The sequence below is a fragment of the Rattus norvegicus genome, chromosome 5 (genome assembly GCF_021556685.1).
Source record: "Rattus norvegicus strain SHRSP/BbbUtx chromosome 5, alternate assembly SHRSP_T2T, whole genome shotgun sequence".
Classification (NCBI taxonomy): domain Eukaryota; kingdom Metazoa; phylum Chordata; class Mammalia; order Rodentia; family Muridae; genus Rattus; species Rattus norvegicus.
Window position 1 is genome coordinate 172783261 of NC_141538.1, and position 12741 is coordinate 172796001.

Consider the following 12741-nt stretch of genomic DNA (forward strand, 5'->3'; position numbering starts at 1 on the left):
AAGAGCAACCCCTCTGCCCTTGGCCTTATTTCAGAAAGTGCTGGGCAGTAAGAAGCTAGGAGGCTAAGATATGAGGTTTAGGCCCAGCTCCTTTGTTCTGAGACCAATGCCCTGGCCCTGGGAACAGTGTGGAGTAGTGTGAGCTACAGGACGGAATCTGACCCAGCATCTTTACGTTCAGCAGCTTGACACCCTTTGGCCTACAGCAGCATTGGGTGCTGTAGCCAGCATGAAGCACCCTAAGGTTTATGGTTCCCCAGATGATTTCTAATGAAAAGTGAAAGTGGAAACTCCAGATTATTCCAGCCACCTCCGTGTGCCACCCATCCCCTATCCCTCCTCTTTCTGGTCCCCACACCTTCATTCCTTTGTGCACTCACTGGTTATTATTGGGCAGTGCTGGAAGTGTTCCAAAGCCAGCCCATTGAGGATGAGTGGGGCAGAAAAAGGATCAACAGCCTTAGGAGGAGGGCCAGACCAGAGGCCATAAGAGTGATAGGACAGGGATTGGGGCTGCTCGGTCATGAGCACAGGAAGAACTTTCACAGAACAAACCCATCAGTCCTAAACAAGCTTTCATATAGGGCTGGAGACCTCGTCCTCACTGCTGGGTGCAGAAGGATACTTTTGGTTAGGCCACCTTATGTCCCAACAGTATGAGACCAGGTCTACATTCAGCCCCAAAAGATGGCGTAAAATAGTAGGTGTAGTGGCTTATACCCAGTATTTTAATCCCGGCACTGGGAAGCAGAAACAGGCAGATCTCTGAGTTTGAGGCCAGCCTGATCTACAGAGTGAGTTCCATGACAGCCAGAGCTGTTACATGGAGAAACTGTCTGAAAGGAGTGGGGCCCACATCCAGGGGCACCTTCTACCCTGAAGTCTACCTGTTCCATCACAGCACCCATTGTGGGAAACTAGTTTGTATTTAGCTAGGAGCTGGTGCCTTAGGAGAAATTCTGGCCACAGGGCAACCAGTACCAAATGAGAATGTGCATCCAACCTTTCATGTCCATTGTTTGGGGATAGCAGAATGGTCAGAGATGACCAGCACCAGGTGGGAAGACATAGATGAGTGTTGGGTCTTAGTCTGAAAGCTAAGAAGTCTTAGTCCTAAATAACCTCATGCACTTGCCATACCTTGTCTCCCAACAGTGCACCATCATGGACTTGTAGCCCGGTCCATAGCCTTGGTAGTGAGAACTAGAGTTGGGGTAAGTGTGAGGTTATTACTGAGAGGGTATGACCACTTTGATACAAGGGTAGAGGCTCACAGTCAGAGCCCCTAGGGCTCTAGGGCCATAGTGAGGCAATAAGAAAGAAAGTTGGCCTTGTAGACACATGCTAACACAAATGAATACCTGTGCTCAATGGTAGTACTATGTTGACGTGCACATCCACATCCACACATTCACTTGCTTGGCAATTTCACTTTCCTGCTTCTTAGGATAGGGTCAAGATGGACCCCACTTACTGCCCTAGACAATGTACTCTGAGCTCTTCCTATACTGGTCTTTGCTCCTCCAATTCCTGGTCCCTCTGCAAGCTGGGAGTTGACTCCCCTTGAGGTCAGGCCTGGAAGAAGGCCAGGGCTGTGAGAGGCCTGATAGATTCCTAAGGCCTCACAGTACATTTGCCTCAGGATATTGACTGTTCACTGGGTAGCCTTGGTGATCTCAGAGCTTGGATATTCCCAGAGCCCTCTGAAGATTGTTCCTAGAACATCTGGGACTCCAGCTTCCTAGAGGCATCATGTGACAAGAGAGTCATACTCTACACAGATCACTTGGGCTGGACCTTGGGCAGCATTCTGTCCTCAGCACCTCATACCCTCTAAAATCCTAGACACCCCCCCCAAAGACTCTATCTTCCTCTTTAGATCTTTAGATACCTACCCATCTTCCCTCTAGGCCTCCATTCTCCCTCAATCCCTTACTTCCCTGAGCCCCATTTTAGGTTCTTAGTATTCATGGAATTAGGTTCCTAGTACTTGTGGAATTAGGCAGGGGACCCTCTGTCCTTTCAGAGCTCAGGTCCCCTTTTCTGATAGGACATTGTCCACAGGTTCTCACAGTCACGCATATCTTAGCTCCCTTGAAAGTTGGCCTTGAGCATAGACATCTAGGAACAAAACTGTGGCAGTTTCCAGAGATCTGAACCATTGTGTGGTCATTGGGTACCTGTAGATAGTTGAGTACCTAAGGCCATCCTCCTACCAAGATGAGGTCCTCCTAGCATCATACCCTCCTCCACAGGCCTGTGTGTGAGCTCCCATCTCAGGACCCTACAATTCACTGTGCCAGAATACGATTAAACCTCAGGGGTAGGGAAGAACTTGGACTGACCAAAGTGAGTGAGGAAAAGTCCACTGGGGTTATTGAGTCTGGTCAACAAGGATATCTTGGCCCAATAGGCCTGGAGTAGACCAGAGGTTGCCTGTGCTACTGCCCACACTCCCTATCCCATCCCATTCAAGTGTGAAACTCCCTGCCCCAACCTTAGATGCTACCAGTCCTTTAGACCAACATTTTCTTCTATTTACCTGGTCAAAACTTCTTGAGATCCCATCCTTTCAAGCACAGCTGAAGACTAGGGGCTTCCTAGGTGTAGAACAAATGGTACCCAAGCAGGTTCCCACACTCTACTGTGACTAGCCTGGGTCCCTAATGTTCTTAACTGACCCCAATATCTAGGCTGTTGTCCAGACCTGCCTAGCACTGACCTTGCACCCCTGCTTCCCGGACTTCAGATCAGGGAGTTCCCCCAAAGACAGCAGGGTGCTGAAGCAGCAGCAGATGGGGGCCTTGCATGAAGCAATTGTAAGAATATAGGTAAGATGGAAGGAGAAAGAACAGGACATTGCGGGGCACAGAGATGGGGCAGAAGGGGACAAACTGGGCTATATCTGAAAGTGTGCTAGACTCAGTGAAGGGTCCCTGCTGAGCACACTTTGGGATCAGGTGGGCACACTTGCTTTCCAGAGTGGAGGGGTTTGAGTACCTAAGCATCTACTCTTAGTGTGGAATCCTAAGGCAAGAGGCCCATGCTGATCCTAGACCTATCCTGGCTTTCACCCTTCCTCTGGTTCCCCACCCATCTGAGTCAGCCAGGGAAGAGAACAGCCAATCGCTGATGTTCAGGGCCACACCCCCAGCCACCATGTCCTGGAGGGTATAAATACACCTGCTTCAAAACTCATGGCCTGAGAATTCACACCTGTCTCAGTCAGCCGCCTCCTGGTTGAACACGGGCATCATACCTCCACTCCCACTACACACAGGAGAGGTGTGCCGGCCAGACCGGTGCCACCGGGAGGCTTTCCGCTGCTAGCCTGTGAAGGAACACCTGCCAGGTGGAGCAGAGGCTGAGTCGGACCTGAAGGACGGGGAATAAGCTCTACTAGAGCTGGTCAGCCCAGAGACACAGAGCTTTGCTGTGACCAGTGGAGAGGATCATGCCTAGGAACTGCTGACCCCAGGCTACCAGGTAAGGCAAGCTTAGCCTGTCCTGACCTTTCACCTATGCAGTCTCAGGGTGAGGCCCCTTCATGGAAGGTGAGGCCTGGTGACAAGGAACCAGTCCTGTGAGCAGCACAGGTCAGGGGAGGAGAAATCCAGGTCCCTGTTAGACCTTGCCAAGACCACTGCTGCTTCCAGGAAATGGTGACATCTCATGCGAGAAGGTTGGGGCTCTCGTGATGTCACAGTGATGTCAGATGATTCACAGACCCGGTGATGGTTCAGCAATCCCTAAGCCATTCTGCTAACTCACCTACTTGGGGCTGACGAGTGAGGCAGGGAGATGGGTCATCTCTGTTGTGGCTGCTGGGCTCCATGGGATATAAGGTTCAGGGGTTTGTGGTGAATATTCTAATCTGGTCAGAGTGCCTGTGGTTCCTCAGGGATATTCCTGACTGGGAGAGGGGTGGTGGTGGTAAGCCATCAGTACTAAGTGGTCAGTGTATTTCTAGGATTCCTCTCAGAGACGGGAGGTGAGCTGTCAAAAAGAGAAGGCCTAGATCCTCTTCGTCCCACCTTCTCCTTGACAGGCAATGGTATGATCAATTCTGGCAGAACAGGGCAGAGGAGTTCTGGGCACTGGTTATGGAGCATTTTAATTGCTGACTTCTGACACTTGTCCTTCTCCCTACTGAACAAGCTGGCCCCAGATTCCAGCCGCAGCTGTTCAAAGGCTTCGTAGGCCCCTACTAAAGCCCTTCCTATTTCTTGGAGCTTTATGGGCCCAGCTGCCCTCCCAGAGACCCCAGAATCCTTACACAGCTGCCAGCAACTCAGATGTATGCCATACAAATCAGGGACCCATACCATGACCAAATTCAAACTCCTTCCACCTGATCCAGAGCCACAGGTAGCTCATGAGCCTGTCAGGACCCAGCTTTCAGTGGACTGGGCCAGAAGACCCTAGTTAAGTCACTCCACCTTGAAGCTGTCTTCTCCAAATGGAGGAGCTGTTATGATTATTCTGTGGCATGAGTTCAGCCTTGGAGAGCATAGACAAAAATAGTAGCTGCAGTGGGCCACTCTCGTTATTAGCATGGAGAAGGGTGGGCAACAGGTGTCCAGCCATCAGTGTTGACAACCCTTAGCGCCTGGCCTCTATTCTTGAAATCTGTCTGGACTGTCCATGCCTGGGGTACTCTTGACCTTGTAGTGAATAGAAGAGGAGAGGTTACAGTTTGGACATGGGTAGAATTTTGGGGGCACCTACAGGTGGATAGTGTCCTTCATTGGCGTCTTTAGGGGAAAGAAGAGGTATGACAAGCTGGCTCTTCAGGAAAAGGGCAGTTTGTAATGTCCTGTCTCTGTTCCACAGTTCAGAGTCATGTCATCAGTCCAGAGGATATGGCGCACTGCTATGCCACCCTACCGCCAGAACAGCTCCACAGCCACAGTGCCCAGGTCTCCTGGCTCAAGTGGCAGCCCCAAGTCCCCCAGTACTCCTGGCTCAGTGAAGGTGGCCTCCCCATTGGAATGTTCCATTTGCTTCTCAGGCTACGACAACATCTTCAAGACGCCCAAAGAGCTTTCCTGCACTCATGTCTTCTGTCTTGAGTGCTTGGCTAGGCTGGCAGCGGCCCAGCCTGCAGGCCGTCCTGGCAGAGAAGCCGTGCCCTGCCCATTCTGCCGGCAGCCCACAACTGTGCCCGCTGCTGGGGCTCCTGCACTGCGTACCAGTCGTCAGCTACAGGCCAAGATGCCGGCGCACCTACAGAGAGAGGAGCCTGTGTGGCTGGAGGGCACCAAACTGTGTTGCCGCCCTTCGCCCACTGCTTCTGGCCAAGAGGCCAGTGACTTTGTATGTGTGGATGTAGGCCTGAGCAAACCACCTGAGCCCACCGTACCTATACCTGTCCAAGACCCTGCACCCAACCCAGGCTGTCTGGCCCGCTGTTGGGCACGCTGTAGGGAATGGCGTCGTGTAGCGCTGGTTTCCGTGCTGTTGCTGGTGCTGTTTTGTGTGGTACTCTGGCCTGTGCACTGTGCACTCAAAACTGGAAATCTGCATTGCATTAACCGGCCACCTGCAGCCACTGTCACCATCGCTGCCACCACCGATGCCCTATCCCTTGGGCTCTTAGCCAACAACTAGGGTCACCACTTGGGCCAGGCCAGCTATTCCAAAAACTCCATGGCTAGGTCTCTAATACACTGAGGTCAGGAACACAGCAGCTTTTGAAGTTAGTTGGTCCCCCAGAACCCCATATAGGACACGTACATGTTCCTCACTCTTCAGGACTAGATGCCAACGAGGACAAAAAGAGTCCTCAAAGCCTCCAAGAACTTCTAAAGGCTCGAGAGACTGCCCTGGGATCCTGTCATACAGATGGGGAAAGGAGCCCCGGGGACATCTGGTCAGATGTCTGGCCTCCCTGAACACACGGAACTGGCAAAACAGCAGGAGTTTGCCATCCTTCCTTTCCTAAGACATTGCTGGGGGTGCTGAGCAGCTGGTTATCCAAGAGTGAGAGTGAAGAGGCAGGTCACCCTCTGCTCATGCCACAGCGGGAACTTGCCAGCTGTCCCCAGCCATTATGAATAGTACATTTCAAAATAAATTATTTTGTATAAATATTATATCTCTGTGTACCCCCGTCTCTGTCCTTTACCATTCAATTTGTCCTGTTAGAAAGGCTTCCACCCCACATCCCCACAACCCAGCCTCCACTCAGGTAACCTGATCACAGCAGGAGGCAGAGGGGGCAGGAACCCGTAATCATCTTCCCGGGCTTCACAAGGGCAACGATAACTTTTGATGATTTGGCTACTAACCAACACCAGGAAGCTGGGAACCAGTAGGTGGCCTGAAAACCTACAGGCCATAGGACCCTTCCAGCAGATCCCCAGCCTTCTCCAGGCCAGCCTGGATACTGAAATAGCAGTTTAATGTCATGAGGACCAAGCGGAGCCCTGCCCACCTCAGGACCGCCCATTTTTACCAGACTACGTCTTGCCTCGCTGCTGGGCACCTGGAACAACACCGGCACTAAGCTCAGGAGAGGCAAAAGTCAGTCAGTCCTTAATGTGGATCCTTAGTTGGGGTCTGGGATGATTGCTGTGGAAGATCGACTCCGTCTCCTGAGTACCCAGGCACAGCTGTTGTACCACTGGAAGTTGGGAATGGGGGTCCCTGGTCCATGCTTCCCCTCAGGACGCCCACAAGCCAGGCAAGAAGAGGAAGGCAGGGAGTGGCGGGGGGAGAGTAGATTGATTCTGAGTGCTGATAGTACGGAGGGGCTAGAAGAGAGAAGGCCTTCTCTGGGAGCTTTTTATAAGCCCCCACCCAGGTGATCCTTGATGAAGAGACAGCCTTTGCTTGTTCAAGCTGCTTTATTTGATGGTGGATATGTGAATGCATGCACCTCACTCAGGGTGGACCAAGGATTAAATACCCTTTGCAGGAAGAACGCCTAGGAAGGGAAGCTCATTGGCTGAATGTTGGGGGATTGGGGGGCTCGTTCTAGATATTTCGTTAACATGAAGAACTCCAGGTTTTTATGATACATGACTGCCTCTCGGTGGGGTGTTGTGGTTACATGTTCCAGAGAAGGTAGAGTCAGGCAGCCAGCTGGCTCCACTCTTACCGTCCTCAATTTGGAGATTCACTCAATCTTACCCATTCTTCTGTCTGCTGGCATGGTCCACTGCTCCATAACTCTTTTGCTTTTGTAAAGCAGAGGTGTCATTGGAGTGACTGTCTCCTATGTTATCTGTAATTAAAATTTTGGATGGGGCAGAGTGGAAGCATCAGAATAAAACATAGCATAAGCCAGAGGTATAGTGAGGGGTGGGGGCCAGGATTATTGAACCAACTTAATTGCTCAATGGATTGAAATCTGAAGATCAAATCTGTACAGAGTTTGAGTGTATAAACATCAATATTTTGCAAGTCCCCCCAAATTTAGCAGTCACTAGACCCTAGCAAAATCTCCAGTCAACTGGTGCATCTGAGCAAGGCGGCTGTGGTCCCAGCAGCCAAGCTGTCTTCCCTTTCTTGTAGAGATAAGCTCATAGAATGATCGATCGTAAAAGGGATGCAGAACCCTGGCACATCTGTGCAGTTATGTCTGTGCATATATATATACATGCATTCTTTTACACCAGAAGTTAGGGTAATGCACAAGCTGATCAGGTAACAGTTTGATTGGTAGCACATTGGTAGTCTGTTGCTATAGCCCTAGGAAAGAGGCAAGGGTGTTAATCGAACTCTAGTCCTGCAAGGAACCCTTTAAGTGGGAAGTCACTTCTGTTGCATTAAGGAAAGCAGAGGGAAGAGTTGGGAATTGATCTGCTTCAGGTAGTTGGGAAAGAAAATACCGTGGTAATTTTGTATTTGGGATATGCAGTAACAGCTTGTCTGTAAAAAAGAAACTGCCTTAAGTAGATAGTATTATTTTATTAATTAAAGATTTTTTTTTGGTTCTTTTTTTCGGAGCTGGGGACCGAACCCAGGGCCTTGCGCTTCCTAGGCAAGCGCTCTACCACTGAGCTAAATCCCCAGCCCCTATTAATTAAAGATTAAACAATGGTTATTATAGTTGTCGGTTTAACCTGCGGGAGGCGGAACCAATATGATTTTTTGAAGCTGAAAAGAATTTTTAAACAAATTGAGAATTTTTAGAACAATTTTGGGTTCAAAAGCAGGAACATTGTTTTAAGTGTTCCTGTTAGGGAGAAGAACAAGCATTTAAACAAAGAAGCGTGCGAATTGAGCTGTGTGTGTTCCAAGATGTCAGCAGCAAGATTCCACCCATTATTTTTCTCTGGGGGGCTCTTCCCACCTGGGTGGAGGGGAAGGCGCCTCCTCTGCTGGACCCTGCTGCCAGCCATTTGCTCCAGCAGGCAGGTCCTTCTTTCCCAGACCCAAGCTTTGCCTTCCCCATCCTGTCTGGCTCATGGATGCCCTGAGGGGAAGTGTGGATCAGGGACCCCAATTCCCAACTCCCAACAACAGCCGCACCTGGGCACTCAGGAGACAGGGAACCACAGCAATCATCCCAGACTGTTGTTTCCCACCCTGGAAAACACGGACTGAGGAAACCCATTACACACTGCATTTTGCCTCTCCTGAGTAAGGTTTGCTGGGGGCAGTCTACACACCCCAGTGGCGAGGCAGGACACAGCCTGGCACAGGTTCTGCCACTAGCCCCAGGAATCCTGTACTACCAGTGAGTATGGCCAGAAGAACCCAGGGCACTTCAGCTTGGGCAAGTTTCAGCGTCCTCACCTCTGACCCCAAGGACCAGATACTTCCTGTTCTAACTAGCTGTGCCTTTGGCTAGGGCAGGGAGGGGGTTTAGGGAGGTACTAGCTGGGTCCAGCTTTGGGAACCCCTACACACACCCCTGCCCCAGCACCAGTAGACAGCAAACCGGGTTCACTTGAAGGTACCACAAAGCCACAGACCAGCTGTGATGGGGAAGGGTTCTATGTCTCATGAGCTAGTGACTTTGCAGTCTGTCATATAGTGATGCATACATGTGGAGCCACACCCATGTCACTGGCAGGTCCAGTCATGTGAGAATGCCTGGTCACATGAGCGTATCACATAGGCCTTCATTCCAAAAGCCTTATCCATTGTAACCAAGACAATGCTGAGTCGTCCATGACAAGGACCACCCTGAATCAGACCACCCTGAAGTGGTTAAGGTTAAGGCAGGGCACAAGGAAGCTGGGCTAAAGTACAGGTCAAGTCAGTCTCAGACTGTGCCTATCCTTGTCCATAAGGTCACACCACAGGACCATACAAAGCGTCTGGAATTGTGGCACCCACAGGTTCACATGTAATCTCTTGTCAGTCCTCCAACTCCATTTCAGCTGGGAACCAGGAACCAGGACAGGACACTGGGATCTCCAAATGGGCTTTCCACCGCTAGAACCTAGGCCCATCCAGACTGAGGAGCAGAATCCTGGATGTTTTCCACAGCTCTAGTCATGGTTGATCAGTAAAACAGTCCTTCAAGAAAACACAGGGAGAGGCTCTAGTGCACCTGGGGCGCCCCGGGGTTCTGCTTCCTGTAGCTCCAGGTTCTTCTAGCACACAGTCCTGACCCTGTGGAGACTTCCCAGGACCCCAAGATGCTGGAGTCCGCAGGTACTGCTCAGATCAGGAGCTGTGACTGGGACCCAGTACCCGTCCACCTATGCGCGCTGGTGCTGCCCCTCCCAACCTGTTTGCACAGTCACAGCTTCTGGCCTTGGATAACTACTGCAGGCCCAGGACGCACGCCTTCCTGCACTAGCCTCAGACAGAAGCAGTGGCTGGCTCCCTCCCTACTTACTTGTGGTAATGATTGACATTCAGCAAATTCAGGTGAATAGATAGAAGCTCAGGGAGGCAAGGTGGGTCAGGTGGGCGTGGCCTAAGTAGTGAGAGGTGCATCAGTGGGACCCAAAGGGAGGATGAGAGGGACGGGTGCAGGAGTTGGGTCAGGGAGGAGGCAGAACCCAGAAAGGAAGGTGGCATTTTTAGGGAGGGACCAACAGGCAAAGGTGAATCTAAAGGTGGATTCGTAGGGTGGAACAGGGAAGAGGACTCTGATTAGTTGGAGGTGCGCTGTGGGGCTCACGTGTTTAAGGATGCAGTCAACCAGAACATTAATCTCGACAATGGTGTTGGTATGTCTGATACTTGCCCTAAAAGGGTCACTATTGGCTCTTGAGCCTACATGGATCCGGCGGCCCATCCCCCAGCCACATCTCTGGCTTGCTGCTCTGAACCAGGTTCACCTCCTCCAGAAAACTTAAGGATGTCAGCCGCGGTGCAGCCCACTAAAGCACTACTACCAGGGCTTCACAGTACCGGAGCAGTGAGCTGGAGACCCCTGATCGGTTGTGGGGTTTACGGATGAGAAACAGATGCATCACCGGCACTCTCGTGGGCTGATTTAGAGATAAGCGAGGACTGATCGTGTGGTGGTATGGATGATAGACCAGAGTCAAACAAAAGGAGAGGCAAGGGAATACTTGGGGTGGGACAGAGACCCCAAGTGTCTTAGGTGCCTAGGAAAGAAAAGGAAGGGCAAGATTAGTACCTGAGTTCTATTTGGGAAAAAGTCGTCCTTAGGGACTTCTGAGGAACTGCAGTTTTACCTGCTTCCACTCACAGCTGCGGGCAGAAAGAATCTGTGCCTGGGAAAGAAATAGGTACCATTGAATAAAAACGGTTACCAAAGCTGTTTTGGGTCAGGAAGGGTATGAGTGGGAGTACAGGTGGAGCTGCTCCGGATCCCTGGATCAGAGGCCTGGATTTGAAGTTGACAACGTGGCGTCTTATTTCTGTGATCAAACACCATGACCAAAAGCAACTTGGGGAGAAAAGGGTTTATTTCAGTTTACATTATGGGTACAGTAATTATGAAGGGAAGTCAAGGCAAGAACCTGACTTCTGGTAAGAACAGAAGCACAGACCATGGAGGGATGCTGCTCACAGGCTTACTCCCTATGGCGTCTCAGTGTGCTCTCTCACGGTACTCAGGACCACGGGAGGACCAGCGCCATCTACAGTCCTCCCACATCAAGGATCAGGAAAATTCTCCCACAGACTTACCTACTACTGAGCTTAGGGCTTCCTCATTCTCAGCATAGACTTGGGGACCTGTAATTCTTATCCACTGGGATCACCTGGATGACGCTATACCTCAGTTCCTTCTGAGCCCTGGGTCTGGTGCTCAGCCATGTTGCACAGCCACCTTCAACTGCAAGCTGTAATTCTGGCCGTTATTGGAAGCGCTTGTTCTAAGGGAAAGCATGCCCGTATGTTCTGCAGAGCAACACCCATACACAAGCAGTCACTCACTTCTCTGGACCTTCCTTTATCCCAGCATTCTACAGCTGTCTACAGCTGTCTCTAGAAGCAAGGAGTAAGGGAGCTGGCACTGTTGCTGCAATAGTGTCTGAGCAGATGGAGACTTCAGCATGGTTCCACTGATACCTCCTCTTATCCAACATCCTTGGACCCCTGTCCCAACCCCAGAGGATAAGAGTACAATGTGGAAACGTGTGGAACCATCTCCAATGTTTCTCAGAAGCCCCACGTGGCCTTCTCACTAGGGTCCTTAGCACAACCGAGCTCCTTCATTCCTCGTGGCCTTAAGAAACTAGCAGGGAGACTGGGCAAGCTAGGAAGAACCTGGACGACACCCTCCACAGGGATGGGAAATATAAAAATTGTTAATTCCTGAGGTAAAGCCAGAGTCCTGTGTCTCTGTCTGCCATTGCTCTCCTTCCCAGGTCCCTGTGTGGCTCACTGCAGCAATGGCCAAGAGAAGTGGTACCTATGAACGAGATCTGAAGACGCTGTGTCTGCAAAAACTGATGAGAATTGCAGCCTTGTGAAGAGATTGGAATGTTGTAGGCCTAGAAACTAATTGGGTTATCTTGGGCTACTCGTAGTCCTCTGGAACAGACATCCCTTGCCCACTTCTTTTTGGAAACTAAAATCTCGTGACTAATAGATAAAAACCTCTTAGAATCTGTTAACTGAGCAAACCACCAGCTTCCACCAACCCAAAAGCTCAGATATTCTCTTGGGCCTATAGAAAAACTTCTCCCATTTCACTTGACTGCTTCTCTGATGTACAGATGTTGCAATCTCCTAAGGAGGAGGGTGTGGACAACCCTAGGAGCAAGAAGTGGCCCTTCTTGGGCTGGAGAGATGGCTCAGCGGTTAAGAGCACTGACTGCCCTTCCAGAGGTTATGAGTTCAAATCCCAGCAACCACATGGTGGCTCACAACCATCTGTAATGAGATCTGATGCCCTCTTCTGGTGTGTCTGAAGACAGCGACAGTGTGCTTATATAATAAATGAATAAATCTTTAAAAAAATTAGCTTAAAAAAAAAAAGAAGTGGCCCTTCTTAAATCAATCCTTGTTTTCCACATTGGCCCAAGATGACCTGAGCTAAACTGATGGATCAAGGGAAAAGAATGTTTCCATATATTACCAGGGTACACACACACACACACACACACACACACACACACACACACACACGGGTAACTACTTGAGAACATGGGGAATTCAAAGTGTTTGGAAACACCATCTCTTTACTTTAAAAAAAGATTTATTAATTTTTATTTTATGTATGTCTGTGTGAGGGTATTGAATCCCCTAGACCTGAGTTATAGACAGTTTTGAGCTGCCATGTGGGTGCTGGGAATTAAACCTGTGTCTTTTGGAAGAGCAGTCACTGCTTTTAACCACTGAGACATCTCTCCAAGC

At 50.3% G+C, this 12741-nt stretch overlaps 1 protein-coding gene across 1 annotated transcript; it reads left to right on the top strand.

Moving 5' to 3' along the window:
- Positions 1-3204: 3204 nt before the first annotated feature.
- On the top strand, positions 3205-6095 carry Rnf223 (ring finger protein 223). The gene is given in 2 exon segments (NM_001398967.1): positions 3205-3486; positions 4834-6095. A coding segment is annotated over 1 exon segment (768 nt). The 5' UTR covers positions 3205-3486; positions 4834-4842; the 3' UTR covers positions 5611-6095.
- Positions 6096-12741: the final 6646 nt, after the last annotated feature.